The sequence below is a fragment of the Ranitomeya variabilis genome, chromosome 1 (assembly GCF_051348905.1).
Source record: "Ranitomeya variabilis isolate aRanVar5 chromosome 1, aRanVar5.hap1, whole genome shotgun sequence".
NCBI classification, from domain to species: domain Eukaryota; kingdom Metazoa; phylum Chordata; class Amphibia; order Anura; family Dendrobatidae; genus Ranitomeya; species Ranitomeya variabilis.
Window position 1 is genome coordinate 93,549,334 of NC_135232.1, and position 20,915 is coordinate 93,570,248.

At 45.8% G+C, this 20,915-nt stretch overlaps 1 protein-coding gene across 1 annotated transcript in view; it reads left to right on the forward strand.

Annotated features, from left to right (window-relative positions):
- The window catches only part of SHISAL2B (shisa like 2B), a 192,621-nt gene that overhangs the window by 107,575 nt on the left and 64,131 nt on the right, over nt 1-20,915 (forward strand). Inside the window, exon 2 of the mRNA XM_077286100.1 lies at nt 12,708-12,865. Within this exon, the coding sequence (XP_077142215.1) occupies nt 12,708-12,865 (158 nt within the window). The remainder of the gene's footprint in view (nt 1-12,707; nt 12,866-20,915) is intronic.

Genomic DNA, 20,915 nt, shown 5'->3' on the forward strand with positions numbered 1-20,915 from the left:
TAACCACGGTAAACATCGGGTTACTAAGCGCGGCCCTGCGCTTAGTAACCCGATGTTTACCCTGGTTACCAGCGAACGCATCGCTGGATCGCTGTCACACACAACGATCCAGCGATGACAGCGGGAGATCCAGCGACGAAAGAAAGTTTCAAACGATCTGCTACTACGTACGATTCTCAGCAGGGTCCCTGATCGCTGCTGCGTGTCAGACACTGCGAGATCGTAACTATATCTCTAGAACATCACGAATCGTGCCGTCGTAGCGATGAAAATGCCACTGTGTGACGGTACCCTTACCCTTTAACAACTGTGGGATTAGTAATGGATAGGCATCTTATTGACATCCTCTCCATTACTAAACTGGCTTAATGTCACCTTACAATAGGAAGGTGACATTAAACCCTCATTACCCCATATGCCAATGCTACAGGGCAGTGGGAAGAACCGAGCAAAGCTCCAGAATTGGTGCATCTAATAGATACGCCTTTTCTGGGCAGCTGCGGGCTGCTGTTTTTAGGCTGGGGGGGTCCATATCCATGGCCCCTTACTAGCCTGAGAATAGCAGCCCGCACCTGTGTGTTTTGCCGGGTTGGTTGTAAAATATAGGGGGACCCCACATCGGTTTTTTCTTTAATTCATTGTCCCCTCTTTGCGCTGCTCGCCGGCACAGCAGGGGACAATGGATGAGAGCCGTGTCATGATCTCCATGGCCAGAGAACTAGCATAAGCCTCTATAGGAACAAGCTCTTGGAAGATGTAACTGTACTGACCATGAACTAAACCTACCGCATCATCTAGAAGTAGCCAGGTAGCATGTCCTACTTTTTATCCCTATATGCCCAGCGCCGGCCGGAGAACTAAATAATGCTAGCAGAGGGAAATATAAGACCTGACTCACCTCTAGAGAAATGCCCAAAAGGAGACAGAAGCCCCCCACATATATTGGCGGTGATATGAGATGAAACAACAAACGCAGCAGGAAAATAATTTTAGCAAATTTGAGGTCCGCTTTCTAGATAGCAGAAGACAGAAAGCATACTTTCATGGTCAGTAGAAAACCCTAACAAAACACATCCAGAAATTACTTTAGGACTCTGGCATTAACTCATAATACCAGAGTGGCAATTCCTGATCAACAAGAGCTTTCCAGACACAGTAACGAAACTGCAGCTGTGAACTGGAACCAAAATACAAAAACAAAACATGGACGAATGTCCAACTTATCTAGTAGATGTCTGGGAGCAGGAACAAGCACAGAGAGGCTTCTGATAACATTGTTGACCGGCAAGCATCTAACAGAGAAGCCAGGTTATATAGCGACACCCAGATCTAATCAGAACAGGTGAACAGGGAAGATGATGTCACAAGTTCAATTCCACCAGTAGCCACCGGGGGAGCCCAGAATCCAAATTCACAACAGTACCCCCCCCTCAAGGAGGGGGCACCGAACCCTCACCAGAACCACCAGGGCGATCAGGATGGGCCCTATGAAAGGCACGAACCAGATCAGAGGCATGAACATCAGATGCAGTGACCCAAGAATTATCCTCCTGGCCGTATCCCTTCCACTTGACCAGATACTGGAGTCTCCGTCTGGAAACACGGGAGTCTAGGATTTTTTCCACAACGTACTCCAACTCACCCTCAACCAACACCGGAGCAGGAGGCTCAACGGAAGGCACAACCGGTGCCTCATACCTGCGCAATAACGACCGATGAAAAACGTTATGAATAGAAAAGGATGCAGGGAGGTCCAAACGGAAGGAAACAGGGTTAAGAATCTCCAATATTTTATACGGACCGATGAACCGAGGCTTAAACTTAGGAGATGAGACCCTCATAGGGACAAAACGAGAAGACAACCACACCAAATCTCCAACACAAAGCCGAGGACCAACACGACGGTGACGGTTGGCAAAAAGCTGAGTCTTCTCCTGGGACAACTTTAAATTGTCCATCACCTGCCCCCAGATATGATGCAATCTCTCCACCACCGCATCCACTCCAGGACAATCCGAGGATTCCATCTGACCGGAGGAAAATCGAGGATGGAACCCCGAATTACAGAAAAACGGGGAAACCAAGGTGGCAGAGCTGGCCCGATTATTGAGGGCGAACTCCGCCAATGGCAAAAAAGCAACCCAATCATCCTGGTCAGCAGACACAAAACACCTCAGATATGTCTCCAGGGTCTGATTAGTCCGCTCGGTCTGGCCATTAGTCTGAGGGTGAAAAGCAGACGAAAAAGACAAATCTATGCCCATCCTAGCACAAAATGCCCGCCAAAATCTAGACACAAATTGGGTTCCTCTGTCAGAAACGATATTCTCAGGAATACCATGCAAACGAACAACATTTTGAAAAAACAGGGGCACCAACTCGGAAGAAGAAGGCAATTTGGGCAGGGGAACCAAATGAACCATCTTAGAAAAACGGTCACACACCACCCAGATGACAGACATCTTCTGAGAAACAGGCAGATCTGAAATAAAATCCATCGAGATGTGTGTCCAAGGCCTCTTAGGAATAGGCAAGGGCAACAATAATCCACTAGCCCGAGAACAACAAGGCTTGGCCCGAGCACAAACGTCACAAGACTGCACAAAGCCTCGCACATCTCGTGACAGGGAAGGCCACCAGAAGGATCTTGCCACCAAATCCCTGGTACCAAAAATTCCAGGATGACCTGCCAACGCAGAAGAATGCACCTCAGAGATGACTTTACTGGTCCAATCATCAGGAACAAACAGCCTATCAGGCGGACAACGATCCGGTCTATCCGCCTGAAACTCCTGCAAGGCCCGCCGCAGGTCTGGAGAAACAGCTGACAAGATAACTCCCTCCTTAAGAATACCTGTGGGGTCAGAGTTGCCAGGTGAATCAGGCTCAAAACTCCTAGAAAGGGCATCCGCCTTAACATTCTTAGAACCTGGTAGGTACGATACCACAAAATTAAACCGAGAAAAAAATAATGACCAGCGCGCCTGTCTAGGATTCAGGCGCCTGGCGGTCTCAAGATAAATCAAATTTTTGTGGTCAGTCAATACCACCACCTGATGTCTGGCCCCCTCGAGCCAATGGCGCCACTCCTCAAACGCCCACTTCATGGCCAAAAGCTCCCGATTCCCAACATCATAATTCCGCTCAGCGGGCGAAAATTTACGGGAAAAGAAGGCACAAGGCCTCATCACGGCGCAGTCAGAACTTTTCTGCGACAACACTGCCCCAGCTCCGATCTCAGAAGCGTCGACCTCAACCTGAAAAGGAAGAGTCACATCAGGCTGACGCAACACAGGGGCAGAAGAAAAATGGCGCTTAAGCTCCTGAAAGGCCTCCACAGCATCAGGGGACCAATTAGCAACATCAGCACCCTGTCTAGTCAAATCGGTCAATGGCTTAACGACATCCGAAAAACCAGAAATAAATCGACGATAAAAGTTGGCAAAGCCCAAAAATTTCTGAAGACTTTTAAGAGAAGAGGGCTGCATCCAATCACAAATAGCTTGAACCTTGACAGGATCCATCTCAATGGAAGAGGGAGAAAAAATATATCCCAAAAAGGAAATTCTCTGAACCCCAAAAACGCACTTAGAACCCTTGACACACAGAGAATTAGACCGCAAAACCTGAAAAACCCTCTTAACTTGCCGGACATGAGAGTCCCAGTCATCCGAAAAAATCAGAATATCATCCAGATACACTATCATAAATTTATCCAAAAAATCGCGGAAAATATCATGCATAAAGGACTGGAAGACTGAAGGGGCATTAGAAAGACCAAAAGGCATCACCAAATACTCAAAGTGGCCCTCGGGCGTATTAAATGCGGTTTTCCACTCATCCCCCTGCCTGATCCGCACCAAATTATACGCCCCACGGAGATCAATCTTAGAGAACCACTTGGCCCCCTTTATGCGAGCAAACAAATCAGTCAGCAACGGCAATGGGTATTGATATTTAACCGTGATTTTATTCAAAAGCCGATAATCAATACATGGTCTCAAAGAGCCGTCTTTTTTTGACACAAAGAAAAAACCGGCTCCTAAGGGAGATGACGATGGACGAATATGTCCCTTTTCCAAGGACTCCTTTATATATTCTCGCATAGCAGTATGTTCAGGCACAGACAGATTAAATAAACGACCCTTTGGGTATTTACTACCCGGAATTAAATCTATAGCACAATCGCACTCACGGTGCGGAGGTAGTGAACCCAGCTTGGGTTCTTCAAAGACGTCACGATAATCAGACAGGAACTCAGGGATTTCAGAGGGAATAGATGATGAAATGGACACCAAAGGTACGTCCCCATGAGTCCCCTTACATCCCCAGCTCAACACAGACATAGCTCTCCAGTCAAGGACTGGGTTGTGAGACTGCAGCCATGGCAATCCCAGCACCAAATCCTCATGTAGATTATACAGCACTAGAAAACGAATAGTCTCCTGGTGATCCGGATTAATACACATAGTCACTTGTGTCCAGTATTGTGGTTTATTATTAGCCAATGGGGTGGAGTCAATCCCCTTCAGAGGAATAAGAGTTTCCAAAGGCTCTAAATCATACCCACAACGATTGGCAAAGGACCAATCCATAAGACTCAAAGCGGCGCCAGAGTCGATATAGGCGTCAGTAGTAATAGATGACAAAGAGCAAATCAGGGTCACAGACAAAATAAATTTAGACTGTAAAGTGCCAATGGAAACGGATTTATCAAGCTTTTTAGTACGCTTAGAGCACGCTGATATAACATGAGTAGAATCCCCACAATAGAAACACAACCCATTTTTCCGTCTAAAATTCTGCCGCTCGCTTCTGGACAGAATTCTATCACACTGCATGCTTTCTGGCGTCTTCTCAGTGGATACCGCCAGATGGTGCACAGGTTTGCGCTCCCGCAGACGCCTATCGATCTGAATGGCCATTGTCATGGACTCATTCAGACCTGCAGGCACAGGGAACCCCACCATAACATCCTTAATGGCATCAGAGAGACCCTCTCTGAAAGTAGCCGCCAAGGCACACTCATTCCACTGAGTAAGCACAGACCATTTACGGAATCTTTGGCAGTAAATTTCAGCTTCATCTTGCCCCTGCGATAGGGACATCAAAGTTTTTTCTGCCTGAAGTTCCAAATGAGGTTCCTCATACAGCAAGCCCAAGGCCAAAAAAAACGCATCCACATTGCGCAACGCAGGATCCCCTGGTGCCAATGCAAAAGCCCAGTCTTGAGGGTCGCCGCGGAGCAAGGAAATCACAATCCCAACCTGCTGTGCAGAGTCTCCAGCAGAACGAGATTTCAGGGACAAAAATAGCTTACAATTATTTCTAAAATTCTGAAAGCTAGATCTATTCCCTGAGAAGAATTCCGGCAAAGGAATTCTCGGCTCAGATACCGGAGCATGAATAATAAAATCTTGCAAATTTTGTACTTTCGTGGTGAGATTATTCAAACCTGCAGTTACACTCTGAAGATCCATTATTAACAGGTGAACACAAAGCCATTCAAAGATTATAAGGAGAGAGAAAAAAAAGAAAGACTGCAGCATAGACAGACTGGCAAGTGATCCAATTAAGAGCACAGAGGAAAAAAAAAAAAAAAAAAAAAAAAAAAAAACTCTCAGCAGACTTCTTATTTCTCTCCTTTCTCAGCCAAGGATTTTAACCCTTTAGTGGGCCGGTCAAACTGTCATGATCTCCATGGCCAGAGAACTAGCATAAGCCTCTATAGGAACAAGCTCTTGGAAGATGTAACTGTACTGACCATGAACTAAACCTACCGCATCATCTAGAAGTAGCCAGGTAGCATGTCCTACTTTTTATCCCTATATGCCCAGCGCCGGCCGGAGAACTAAATAATGCTAGCAGAGGGAAATATAAGACCTGACTCACCTCTAGAGAAATGCCCAAAAGGAGACAGAAGCCCCCCACATATATTGGCGGTGATATGAGATGAAACAACAAACGCAGCAGGAAAATAATTTTAGCAAATTTGAGGTCCGCTTTCTAGATAGCAGAAGACAGAAAGCATACTTTCATGGTCAGTAGAAAACCCTAACAAAACACATCCAGAAATTACTTTAGGACTCTGGCATTAACTCATAATACCAGAGTGGCAATTCCTGATCAACAAGAGCTTTCCAGACACAGTAACGAAACTGCAGCTGTGAACTGGAACCAAAATACAAAAACAAAACATGGACGAATGTCCAACTTATCTAGTAGATGTCTGGGAGCAGGAACAAGCACAGAGAGGCTTCTGATAACATTGTTGACCGGCAAGCATCTAACAGAGAAGCCAGGTTATATAGCGACACCCAGATCTAATCAGAACAGGTGAACAGGGAAGATGATGTCACAAGTTCAATTCCACCAGTAGCCACCGGGGGAGCCCAGAATCCAAATTCACAACAGAGCCGGCTTCAGCACCCCACGCAGGGGGACAGCGGCTTACAGTAGCGCTGTTTCTCCCGCTGTCATCCGTGCGCACAGAGGACAGTGTACATTCTTCTCCGTGTGCACGTGTGTGGAACCATTTGGCAGACTGTGTGTCCGGGTAAAAACAGACATGTCTCCATGTTTTGCACATGGACACAAGATCTGTGAAAACATGCTGACATCTGCATAGACGGGGCAGAGGGGGCCATCGCCCCAAATCCGGAGCTCAGAGGGGGCCCATCCGGAGCTACGCTACTGTAACTGCGCGTGCCGATACAGTTACCTTCTGCCCGCTATGGGGCCCCTGAGCAGGCCGGGGGGGCTCGGTGCCAGTAGTGGGCCCCCCGCCCATCACTGCACTGATGAGGGATGGGGCGCTACTCTGCACTCCTTCTCCCATCATCCCCCTGTCAGCGTGTGGCATCACCGACGCTGACAGTGGGCGCGATTACATCATCACCCGGTGCCCGCTGTCAGAAGATGAGCGGGAGGTCGTAGCACTGCTAGAACAAGAAGGAAGAGAGGTGAGTATTTATTTATTTTTTTATGGGGGCTGTCTTATACTTCAGAATCTGCCTATAGGGGGCTGCCTTATACTTCAGGATCTGCCTATAGGGGGGCTGTATATATACTTCAGGATCTGCCTATAGGGGGGCTGCCTTATACTTCAGAATCTGCCTATAAGGGTGCTGCCTTAAACTTCAGGATCTGCCTATAGGGGGGCTGCCTTATCCTTCAGGATCTGCCTATAGGGGGACTGCCTTATACTTCAGGATCTGCCTATGGGGGGCTGCCTTATACTTCAGGATCTGCCTATAGGGGGCTGTATATATACTTCAGGATCTGCCTATAGGGGGGCTGCCTTATACTTCAGGATCTGCCTATAGGGGGGCTGCCTTATTCTTCAGGATCTGCCTATAGGGGGGGCTGCCTTATACTTCAGGATCTGCCTATAGGGGGGCTGCCTTATACTTCAGGATCTGCCTATAGGGGGGCTGCCTTATTCTTCAGGATCTTCCTATAGGGGGCAGCCTTATACTTCAGGATCTGCCTATAGGGGTGCTGCCTTATACTTTAGGATCTGCCTTTAGGGGGGCTGCCTTAAACTTCAGAATCTGCCTATGGGTTACTGCCTTTTACTACAGGGTCTGCCTATGGGGTGCTGTCTTATACTACAGGGACTGCATATGGGGTGCTGCCTTTTACTAGAGTCTGCCTATATGGGTGCTGCCTTATACTTCAGAATCTGCCTATGGGGTGCTGCCTTATACTACAGGGTCTGCCTATGGGGTGCTGTCTAATACTACAGGGTCTACCTATGGTGTGCTGTCTTATACTACAGGGTCTGCCTATGGGGATGCTGTCTTGTGCTATAGAGTCTGCCTATGGGTGCTTCCTTGTGCTATAGAGTAGGCCTATGGGGAGTTCATTGTACTATATGGAGTCCTATGGGGAGTGCACTATAGTATATGGCGTCCTATGGGGAGTGCATTATACTATATGGAGACCTATGGTGAGTGCACTATACTATATTTAGGATGATCCGGTGCATTATACTATATGGAGTCCTATGGGGAGTGCATTATAGTATATGAAGTCCTATGGGGAGTGCATTATACTATATGGAGGCTTATGGGGAGTGCATTATACTATATGGAGACCTACGGGGAGTGCATTATACTATATTTAGGATGATCTGGTGCATTATACTATATGGAGGCCATCTAGTGGGCCATCATACAGTGTGGAGATTACAGTGAAGGGGCCATCATACAGTGTTGGAGCCATCAAACAGTTTGGGGGCTACTAAGGGGTCAGTATACTGTGTGGATGGTACTATACAGTGAGAGGGCATTATACAGTATAGGGGAGCTGTACAGGGGGGAGACTCGGGACATTATTAAATGTAAAGTGGACACTTCTTGTTATAGGGGAACTCAGGTTACTGTGACTATCAAAGGGGCACACAGGGCATTATTACTTTCTAGGGAGCAAAATGTGAGCACTGTTTTCTAGGGCACTTGCACCCGGCATTACTATATTATAGAGGGGTGCTTTAGAATTTAGAAGGTACAGAGAACCGCACAGCAGGTGCAGTAATAGGGACACATGCAGCAGCAGCTGCTCGGTATTGGGGTATCAGGTGCAGTAATAGGGACACATACGGCAGCAGCGGCTGTCATGATTCTCAATGGCGAGAGAACATAGCCCAGCATATATGAGAACTAGCTCTTGGAAGATGGAAACTATACTGACCATGAACTAAACCTGCCGCACAACTAGAAGTGGCCGGGTAGCATGCCTACGTTTTTTTATCCCTAGATGCCCAGCGCCAGCCGGAGAACTACCTAATCCTAGCAGAGGAAAAGACAGTCCTGGCTCACCTCTAGAGAAATTTTCCCAAAAGGCAGACAGAGGCCCCCACATATATTGGCGGTGATTTTAGATGAAATGACAAACGTAGTATGAAAAAGGTTTAGCAAAATCGAGGTCCGCTTACTAGATAGCAGGAAGACAGAAAGGGCACTTTCATGGTCAGCAGAAAACCCTATCAAAACACCATCCAGAAATTACTTTAAGACTCTAGCATTAACTCATAACACCAGAGTGGCAATTTCCGATCACAAGAGCTTTCCAGACACAGTAACGAAACAGCAGCTGTGAACAGGAACAAAATGCAAAAACACACAAGGACAAAAGTCCAACTTAGCTGGGGGTTGTCTAGTAGCAGGAACAAGCACAGAAGGCTTCTGATTACATTGTTGACCGGCATGAAACTGACAGAGGAGCAAGGTTATATAGCGACTCCCACATCCTGATAGGAGCAGGTGAACAGAGGGGATGATGCACACAAGTTCAATTCCACAAGTGGCCACCGGGGGAGCCCAGAATCCAATTTCACAACAAGCGGCTCAGTATTGGGGTATCAGCAGGATAAGGAGTATGTGCAGGTTGGGAATAGATGGGGATGGGGCTGGAATATGAGAAGTGAAACGTGTCTTTGTTGCATTCTCTGCAAAGGAGTCCTGGCTGGAAGAAGTTGTCATGTCGGTCTGTGCCAGATGGAAAAGACGGGAAAAGTGAACAATTCCATCAGAAAGGATGTCAGCGGTAAGTCATTATCTGTAACTGTGCTGTGATCTATGTTCTGTAGGGTTGGTGTCTACCACTGACCATATGGCGGTAATATCCATGTTGGTCGTTATATAGAGATTATCTTCAGTAATAGCGCGGTCATCTGCTGAGGTTCTCCTCCACTATTAGGGCACGTCACTGAGTTGTAATGAAGGTTACCTGGTTAGGGGCCCACTCAGAAGCTTCGCCCCCCTGAACAAAAACCTTAGCTACGCCTCTGGCATAGACCCATTCATTTGAATGGGTCTACGCGTGTCAATGTCTCCGGTATGTGAGAAAACTGTAACTACATACACCAGAGGCACTGACTTGTGAAAACGGCCTTAGGGATCATTCAGATGTCAGTTTCTCTCATACAAGTACTATCCATGTTTTTCTCGGATTGAACTCGTACAATCACGTTGCTCCCATGATTTTTTTTTTCTTTTAAAAAATCTGCCATACAGTTTCAAAGATATGAACCTATTTATTTGGTGCTAATTTATATGGCCTTTAACATGGGGGGGCGCTGCGTATAGGTTTATTTGTGATGACATGTCTCTAGGCTGCTTTGCATTATTACCTGAGAGCCATGCCCCCTTGGTAAAGACTAGTGATGAGCCAACGTATTCGGATAACGTGAGTGACTTCAGCGTGCTTAAAAAATATGTTCAAGACCCCATGGCTGCATGTCTCAAGGTTGTCGAAAAGATTTCAGTTTTTAGCAGAATCGTTCTGCAATAATACAGGGTTCACATAATATTTTCCCATATGGTCAGTGGTTCCATCAGTGCATATGTCCAAATACCCTGTCAATCAGGATTGGGGTGTATGCAGTGAACAGGCCATTGACTGTAATGATGTAGACGGAGTCACAGTGTGCTCTTACAACAATGTAATTTGCCTCTTTTTTTAGAAGCCTCACCAGGTCTTGAACCCACAACCTTCTACATTACAGGTAGTAAAGCTACTGAGGCACAGTCTCTGTTGATAGCACCAATAACATTTTGTACACCTGGTCTTTATTGCAGGCTCTGACTCCTCAGGCAGATTACATAGAGATAAATCTGTACATAGCAGTGTATTTTTTTATGTCCCTAGGGAGAATAGAAGAGATTTTTTTCCTATAAGATTACTAAAAAAAATTGAAAAGCAATTACAATAATGTCAGTTTTAATGCACTTTTTTTAAAAAAAAATAAATAAATAATTAACACCACAAATCAGCAAATATCAGAGACATATTTGGTGTCCCTGTAATCGTAATGGCCTGCACAAAACAGTGATCAGATTATTTATGGGATTTTGATTCTACACTTAAAAATGAGGCAACTTTTTTCTTTGCATTTTTTTTCAGGTTCCACATTGAAGCCTATAGAGTAAAACAGCACCAAAACCACAGAGAACAACAGTGTCTTTAGAAGCAGAAGGGGCAGAGATTTCATGAAATCACATCCACTTTGCTTGGAAATGTAGTCCGTGTTCACATGTGGCGTAAATGCTGCATTTTTTGCTGCTTTTTTGCCCAAAATTCTTCTATGTTTAACTGTCCAAGCAAAGTGGATGTGATTTTATGAAAACTAAGCCCCTGTGCATCTAAAGATGTTGCTGACCTGTGTGGTGTTGATGCTTTTCTCTGAAGGCTTTTATATGTAGCCTAAATAAAACGCATGTAAAAACTGCAGTTACTTTTTGAAGTGCAGAAAGCTTTTCTGTACTATGAAAAAAGCACTTAATGTGACTTCACATCTGTAGTAAAGATGCAATAATCAGAGAAGATTGTTATTGCGTAGTTGGGTGCGGACACCTGCACAAAACTTACACACAGTATTTGCTATGTCTGAAGACGGTCTTACAGAGACCAAAAAGCCAGATGTCAAACAGTGAAGCTACATAAAGATGAGAAAGTTCTGGTGGCTCCGACTGTGAATGAAGGAACAAAGAATAAATCCACAAGACCCAACTAGATATCAACAAGACACACAGATGATGCACTGGATAATCAAAAGGGGATTCTAGAAGGTAAGACATTTACGGGTCTTTAGCCACCGATACCGCTGTCCTGCACTCTGGACCAGAGACCTGTGAATTGATCCGCTCAGTCCCAACTGTCCCAGATACAGAGGACAGTCTCAGCGGTCTGAATTTCTTACACTACCACTGCCCCTCTGACATCCCCCTCCTGCCAGGGTAGAAAGAAATGGTAAATGGGTGTGGAATCATGTGGGTGGGGAGGCATGGCCAAAATGTGCTGTGGTGCCCAGATTATTTATCCATATATCTGTTCTTCAAAAGTTGGGAGGCATGGCTAATCTAAGAGTAGAATCTACTCCTGTTCAATATTCTACCTCTCAGATTTTATTTTTGTCCACCTACAGTATATCAGAATATCTGCCACTGTGCTTTTACCTTTTTATCCATTTCTCTTAGATTTCAACTTTTCTGCACTTCTCCACAATGGAGCTTGTAATTACTAGACAGTGCAGAACTGAACTGTGTTTCTTTCCTGCTGCTGCTGACAGATCAGTGATGTAGAACCTCAAATGCTGCTCTGTTGATGCATATGGCAAAAGATTATCTTCTGCTATATGTAATGTTTCAACAGAGCAGAAATTAAAGTTTTATATCACATATCTATCTGCTGGCAACAACCATATGGCAACAAACATAGTTCAGCTTGTGCCTCAGTTCTGTACTGTCTAGTTTTTACAAGCTCTGTTGTTGAGAAGTGAAGGGAAGTTAAACTCTGTGAGAAATCAGCTAACAATTATGTAAATACACACATTCAGCTATACTAATGTAGATTACAGAAGATAAAATCAGATAGGCAGAGTACTATACAGAAGCAGAAAGTTCAAAGAGGCACAGAGGCAAAGGTGGAGTACACTCTACGTCAGTGTTGAAAGGTATACTGACAAGATGAAAGCTATTTGAAACTGCACTGAACGTGATCAATCAGGAGCACTGGAAGTACAGTATGATGTATATGGAGTTGGATCCATTCTAACAAGACCATACTTCAGCATAGAAGTTATACAAGACCAGGTTTCTCTTTTCTAATATACTGTAAAGTACTGTACATTTGCTCTTAAGGATGTTCTTTAACTTTTCTCCTGGACTATGCACTAACATATTATCTCATGTGCTCTCTTTCAGTATAGGAGCTCTGATTGGACTGGCGATTGCAGCATTGGTTTTACTAGCGTTTGTAGTCAGTGTGTGCGTCCTGTGCTATTTATTTCTGTACACAAAACCACAGAGAATAGAGACGGGTTTAAAGCTTCAACATTCTGGATCATCATCATCACATAGAGGTAAGTACAACCCAGATTAATTCAATAAAAAATCCAATGCAAAATTGTTAATTGATTAATATATGCAAAAATTATGCAAATTTCACATGTGAATTTGCTTTCTCAAGGAAGTTGTGTCAAGTCAAACTGTTTTACGTTTAACTGAAATGCTCATGTTGTGGAAATATGAAAATACCTGGCAAACTATTACCTTATTATTACCTATCTTACATACATTACGAGTAGTGTTGAGCATTCCGATACTGCAAATATCGGGTATCGGCCGATATTCGCTGTATTGGAATTCCGATACCGAGTTCCGATATTTTTGTGATATCGGAAATCGGAATCGGAAGTTCCTATAAGTTCCCAGGCGTGTGCGGTGCGTATGGTTCCCAGGGTCTGGAGGAGAGGAAACTCTCCTTCAGGCCCTGGGATCCATATTCATGTAAAAAATAAAGAATAAAAATAAAAAATATGGATATATTCACCCCTCCGACAGACCCTGGACCTCAGCGGTGCAACCGGCAGCCTCCGTTCCTAAGAATGCAGTGAGTGTAGGACCTGCGATGACGTCGCGGCTTGTGATTGGTCGCGTGAGCGGTCACATGAGCGGTCACGCGACCAATCACAAGCCGCGACGTCATCGAAGGTCCTTCACTCTGCATTCTTAGGAACGGAGGCTGCCGGTTGCAGCAATGACAGCCAGGGCTCGTCCGAGGGTGAGTATATCCATATTTTTTATTTTTATTCTTTATTTTTTACATCAATATGGATCCCAGGGCCTGAAGGAGAGTTTCCTCTCCTTCAGACCCTGGGAACCATCCAGGATCACTTCCGATATTTGCGTCCCATTGACTTGTATTGGTATCGGGTATCGGTATTGGCGATATCCGATATTTTTTGGATATCGGCCGATCCAATCCGATACCGATACTTTCAAATATCGGAAGGTATCGCTCAACACTAATTACGAGGGCTTTCATTAGAAATTTCCTCTGACCCACTTCCTTTGGACTGAGAGCAATGAAGCTTAGCACAGTTATTAGTCCTTCTCTACATACAGGTGCATCTCACAAAATTAGAATATCATCAAAAAGTTAATATATTTCAATTCTTCAATACAAAAAGTGAAACTCATATTATACAAAGTCATTACACACTGACTGATCTATTTCAACTGTTTATTTCTGGAAATGTTGATGATTATGGCTTACAGCCAATGAAAACCCAAAAGTCATTATCTCAGTAAATGAGAATACTTCATAACACCAGCTTGAAAAAATGATTTTAAAATCCAAAATGTTGGCCTACTGAAATGTATGTTCAGTAAATGCACTCAATACTTGGTTGGGGCTCCTTTGGCATCAATTACTGCATCAATGTGGCGTGACATGGAGGCGATCAGCCTGTGGCACTGCTGAGATGTTATGGAAGCCCAGATTGCTTTGACAGCAGCATTCAGCTCGTCTGCATTGTGGGGTCTGGTGTCTCTCATCTTCCTCTTTACAATACCCCAAAGATTCTCTATGGGGTTAAGGTGAGGTGAGTTTGCTAGCCAATCAAGCACAGTGATACTGTTGTTTTTAAATCAGGTATTGGTACTTTTGGCAGTGTGGACAGGTGCCAAGTTCTGCTTGAGAATGAAATTTCCATCTCCAAAAAGATTGTTGGCAGAGGGAAGCATGAAGTGCTCTAAAAATTCCTGGTAGACGGCTGCGCTGACTTTGGCCTTGATAAAACACAGTGGACCTACACCAGCAGATGACATGGCTCCAGAAACCATCATTGATTGTGCATACTTCAAGGTCCCAGAGTCTGGAGGAAGAGTGGAGAGACAGACAATCCAAGCTGCTTGTGGTCTAGTGTGAAGCTAAATTTACACTTGTATCGTGGATCTAACAGAGTGGCAACCCGTCAGCACTATTTCTAAACCTAAGAATACAACACCGTGTTGAAGAAAGTGCTGCAAGAAGGTGCTCGTGGGTCAGGCGCTTCCATGAGGTCCAAGTCCATGGTGTTTTGATGGTGGGGTAACAGTCAAGGTTGCTTCCTCCGTCCCCTCCTGCCAACCACAAACAACAAAGAGGGGAGGATTATCCTCTTTATCTCCTGACAGTTGCTCATGCTCACCCATCACCTCTTCCTCCTCCATTTTTTCCTTGGATCTTGCATCTTCACTAACAGTTTGTCTGTTATCACCAGCCCCCCTTGACCGCAGTAATCCACCCTCCATTGGCACCCGCCTGTGTGATGACAATGTTATCCCTTCCGCATCCTCCTCTGCTTCCTCCCCTTCTTCTGGGACCACCATATCCTCTCACAGGCTATTCAAAGTCTGCTCCAGCATGTAAATGACCGGAATAGCGATGCTGATGATGGTGTCGTCAGTAGGGTTGAGCAAAACGGATCAGACAAATTCAAAAATCGCTGACTTTCGGCAAAGTCGGGTTTCATGAAACCCGACCCGATCCTAGTGTGGGATCGGCTATGAGGTCGCCGATCTGCGCGCAAAAGTCGCGTTTCATATGACGCTTTCAGCGCCATTTTTCAGCCAATGAAGGAGGACGCAGAGTGTGGGAAGCGTGATGACATAGGTCTCGGTCCCCACCATCTTAGAGAAGGGCATGACAGTGATTGGCTTGCTTTCTGCGGCATCACAGGGGCTATAAAGGGGCTTGCATGCCGACCGCCATCTTACTTCTGCCGATCTTAGCATAGGGAGAGGTTGCTGCAGCTTCATCAGAAGAAGGGATATAGTTAGGGAGGGAAGATTAACTCCCAAACTGCTTCTGCTGTAGCAATTTCCACTGTCCAACACCACCTTTTTTTTGCAGGGACAGTGGAGGCTATATTTTTGTGCATCAGCTCTGTAGCTTATTAGGCTGCCTTATAAGGCTCCCTGATAGCTGCATTGCTGTTTGCACACTGCTGTGCAAACCAACTGCTTTTTTAAAAGCAAAAATCCTGTTGCTCCTTTCTGCACAGTTATCTTGTTTATTTGTCCACACTTTTGTGTGCAGCAGTCCTTTTTATTGCTGCCATACTTGTCCTGAGATCATTGTAGGGAGATTGAAATTGTACTACAGTCCTTGTATTTTTTCATATATCTTCCAGCCAATTTCTGCCACTTACATTGTGTTGTTTTATACACTGGGCCTGAGTTTTGGTTCAGTCTCCAAAAAAAAAGTGAGATTCAAATTCTCACAAAGTGGATATACTTCAGTCCTGTTAGTTTGTCGTATATCAGCCAGCCACTTTCTGCCACTTACATTGTGTTGTTTTATGCACAGAGCCTGAGGTTTGGTTTAGTCTCCCCAAAAAAAAGGGAGATTTTAATTCTCAACAAGTTTATATACACCTTCTACCTTATTTTACAGTACCATATAACGGTTGTTATTATGGTTAGATTTTCCAAAAAATGAGGAAATCTGGTGGAAGAGCCCGTGGGCGGTGGTTGCCAGCTGGTACTGATGGTGGTGGTGGTGGTGCATCTGGTGGTAGTGGCAAAAGCACAATAGCACCTAAGGCTGAAGGTGTTGAGCCAGCGTCATCGTCTGGCTACACAAGGCCTCGAAGGCTCCCTTATCTGGGAGTAGGAAAACAAGTTTTAAAACCGGAGCAGCAGGAAAAAGTTTTGGCTTTCCTTGCTGACTCAGCCTCTAGCTCTTTCGCCTCCTCTTCAGAAAGTTCCAAATATAAAAGCAGCGAGTCATCAGTGGATGCTCCCGGTCAGGAACAAGACGTTTCCTTGTGTCCTTCACCCAAACCAAAAGTGAAGGATGCATCAGGCGACACTACAGGTTACTCCATGGAGCTCTTTACACATACCATGCCTGGGTTAGAAAGGGAAATTGCTAACTGCCCATTACAAGATGAATGGGACATGGAGTGCACTGATGCACAGCCACAGCTAGATTATTATGCTGTCCATTGACTCAGATCACTACATTGCCCTCACAGTATACTGAGCCAGAATCTGACCCTGATGAGAATATGGTGCCCCGTTCCGAAAGCTATAGCACCTTACACGGTGACACAGATGAAGGTGCACATGACATTGAAGAGGAGGTGATAGATGACCCAGTTGTTGACCCAGATTGGAAGCCATTGGGGGAAGAGGGTGCTGCTGCCAGTAGCTCAGAAGCGGAGGAGGATGATCCGCAGCAGCCATCTACATCGCAACAGCTGTCATCTGGCAGGCCCGTATCAGGCCAAAAACGTTTGTCAAAAACAAAAACAGTTTTAGGACAGCGTGGCCATCCGGTGAAAGTAGCACAGCGTGCAATACCTGAAAAGGTATTCCATAGTAGGAAGAGTGTAGTGTGGCAATTTTTTAACCAAGATCCGAATGATCAGTCAAAAGTTATCTGTAAGAAATGCTCAAAGACCTTTTGTAGAGGGAAGAATCTTTAAAATTTAAATACAACGTGCATGCTTAGACATTTAACCAGCATGCACTTGCAAGCCTGGACTAACTACCAAACGTCCCGTACCGTTGGTGCACCTGCTCAGAATGAAGGTAGTCAGCAACGCTACATTGCTTCCCTCACTGTAAGCCCACCGGTTAGGACACCACCAGCAGCAAATGTGGAGGTATCGTCGCAAGGCCAAAGCAGTCAGGGAATCACAAGGTTATTGGTAGGAAACACTGTATGTAGGCCAACATCAAGAATACCATCACCAACCCTCTCTCAATCCGCCATGTCCATCACCGCTAGTTCCAACATATGCAGCTCTCCAGTCCAGCTCACCCTACAAGAGACTCTCGTTAGGAAAAGAAAGTACTCATCCTCTCATCCGCGTACACAGGGTTTGAACGCCCACATTGCTATACTAATCTCGTTAGAGATGATGCCCTACTGGTTGGTTGAAAGCGAAGCTTTCAAAGACCTGATGGCCTACGCAGTCCCACACTATGACCTACCCAGTCGGCACTTCTTTGCGAGAAAAGCCATCCCAGCCCTCCACCAACATGTCAAAGACCGCATTGTCCATGCACTGAGGCAATCAGTCAGTGGAAAGGTGCACCTCACAACAGATGCATGGACCAGTAGGCATGGCGCATGGCCAGGGACTGTGTTAATGTGGTGGATGCAGGGTCCACAGGGGACAGCCATAGTGGGATAGTTCTGCCTAGCCCACGGTCTAGGAAACAGTTGGCTGTAGGCGTTCGCCACCCCTCCTCCTCCTTCTGCTACAGAAGCGAAAGCTCGTCCACAGAGCGCAGTTGCATGACCACTCCATCCGCAGCTGCCTGCGTTGCACACGATGTATCCCATTATCGAACAGCTAGTGGTAAGCGTCAGCAGGCTGTGTTACAAATGAAGTGTTTGGGCGACAATAGACATACTGCGGAAGTACTGGCCGAGTACTTGCAGCAACAAACTCAGTCATGGCTGGGCAGTGTACAACTTGAGTCAGGCAAGGTAGTCAGTGATAACGGAAGAAATTTTATGGCTGCCATAGCCCTTTCAGAACTGAAACACATACCTTGCCTGGCTCACACCTTGAACCTGGTGGTGCAGTGCTTCCTCAAAAATTATCCGGAGTTACCAGCCCTGCTCCTGAAGGTGCGAAGACTTTGCTCGCACATCCGCCGGTCACCCGTACACTCCAGTAGTATGCAGAACCATCAGCGATCGCTGAATCTTCCCCAGCGCCGCCTAATAATCGATGTTTCAACAAGGTGGAACTCCACACTGCACATGGTTCAGAGGCTGTGCGAACAGAGGCGTACTATAATTAATTTGTGGGAGGATACACATACACGGGCAGGCATTTGGATGGCAGACATGGAGTTGTCTGGTGTGCAGTGGTCGAAGCTACAAGACCTTTGTCAAGTCCTTCAGTGTTTTGAGGAATGCACACAGCTGGTAAGTGCAGACGATGCCATCATAAGCATGAGCATCCCACTAATGCGTCTGCTGACGCAAAGTTTGACGCACATTAAGGAGCAGATGTCTGCAGCCAAGGAGGAGGGAAGCCTTGATGACAGTCAGCCATTGTCTGCTCAGGGAACTCTCCTGGACGAGGTGGCGGACGAAGAGGAGGAGGAGGATGATGAGGATGAATATTTATGGGAGGAGGATGCTTCTCAGGGGGTAATAGAAACTGGTGGCGTTGCAAGGTCAGGTACAGGGTTTTTGCGGGACACAAGTGATGTTGATTTGCAAGAAAGTGCTCCTCAACCCAGCACAAGCAGTGAATTGACACCTGGAACATTGGCCCACATGGCTGAGTATGTCTTGCGTATCCTAAAAAGGGACCCCCGCATTATCAAAATGATGACCGATGACGATTACTGGTTGGCCTGCCTCCTGGATCCACGATATAAAGGAAAATTACAAAATATCATGCCACTTGAGAACCTTGCGCAAATATTGGCTACCAAACAAGCAACTCTTGTAGACCGTTTGCTTCAGGCATTTCCAGGGCACAGCGGCGGTGATGGTTCTCACCCGAGCCGTAGGGGGCAACATGGCATAGGTGTTAGAGGTGCACAAATCCTAAGTGGCGTTGGGCCCCTCTGGTTTTATGACCAGGTTGTGGAGTGATTTCGCAATGACCGCTGACACGACAGGTACTGCTGCATCGATTCAAAGTGACAGGAGACAGCATTTGTCAAGTATGGTTACGAACTACTTTTCCTCCCTTATCGATGTTCTCCCTCACAGGTCATTCCACTTTGATTACTGGGCATCTAAAATAGACACCTGGCCTGAATTGGCAGAATATGCATTACAGGAGCTCGCTTGCCCTACTGCTAGTGTGCTATCAGAAAGAGTCTTCAGTGCTGCTGGTTCAATACTGACCAAAAAAAAGACACATCTGGCTACCCAAAATGTTGATGATCTAACCTTCATTAAAATGAACCAATCATGGATTTCAAATTATTTTGCCCCACCTTCCCCTGCTGACACGTAGCTTGCCTGAAAAATGTCTTGCTTTTGGCCTCCACTTACTGACTTCTCCAATTTCTCCTTTTGCAGCTGCTGAATGTCCACCATAGGCCATTATTATACCTCCCTAAATGGGCTGACCCCCCCACAGGGCCGTGGTCACCACCTGGCGCAAGCACCTGTGCGAGTGCCGTTTGCCTGGACTGGTGGGTGGGTGGGCCCACTCTTGGGCGTCGGCACTGGCACAGGGTCCCTCATAGTACAATGAAGTGTCTCTGACGGTGGTGGTGCACAACCAATGTCAGACACACCGTCGTAATATGAGGGGCCCTGTGTCAGTACCGCCGCCCACGAGAGTGTTCCCCCCAGCTCGAACAGTGCTCTACCACTTGCAATACTTACCTCTCCATGCTCCACCACTGGGTAGTCTGTGCTGTTAAATCCTTCAATGGCACTGCCAATACAAATTTGTTGAAATGATAGATGATAGTTAAAATATACAGGGGCCCTGGCCTCCATTTTTACCAGTTAATACTTTGCACCTACTACCACTGTCTGCTACTCAGCAGAGGAGCCCACCCCTGTACCTAGCTATGTCACCTGTTTATTTATGAACAATTTTTAAGCAGACATTTAGCCCACTTTATTATTTGGGCCTACTAACTGTGTCTGCCTCTTTACAGTTTTCCTCCACTGAACAAAGCAATGCCGCCTGTTAGTCCTGTTACCACGTTTGAACTGCATTTAGCCTACCTTAATAATTTGAGCCTACTAACTGTGTCTGCCACTCATTACAGTTTTCCTCCACTGAACAAAGCAATGCCGCCTGTTTAGCCCTGTTACCACATTTGAACTGCATTTAGCCCACTTTAATATTTGGACCTACTAACTGTGTCTGCCACTCATTACAGTTTTCCTCCACTGAACAAAGCAATGCCGCCTGTTTAGTCCTGTTACCACATTTGAACTGCATTTAGCCCACTTTATTATTTGGGCCTACTAACTGTGTCTGCCACTCATTACAGTTTTCCTCCACTGAACAAAGCAATGCTGCCTGTTTAGTCCTGTTACCACATTTGAACTGCATTTAGCCCACTTTATTATTTGGGCCTACTAACTGTGTCTGCCACTCATTAGTTTTCCTCCACTGAACAAAGCAATGCCGCCTG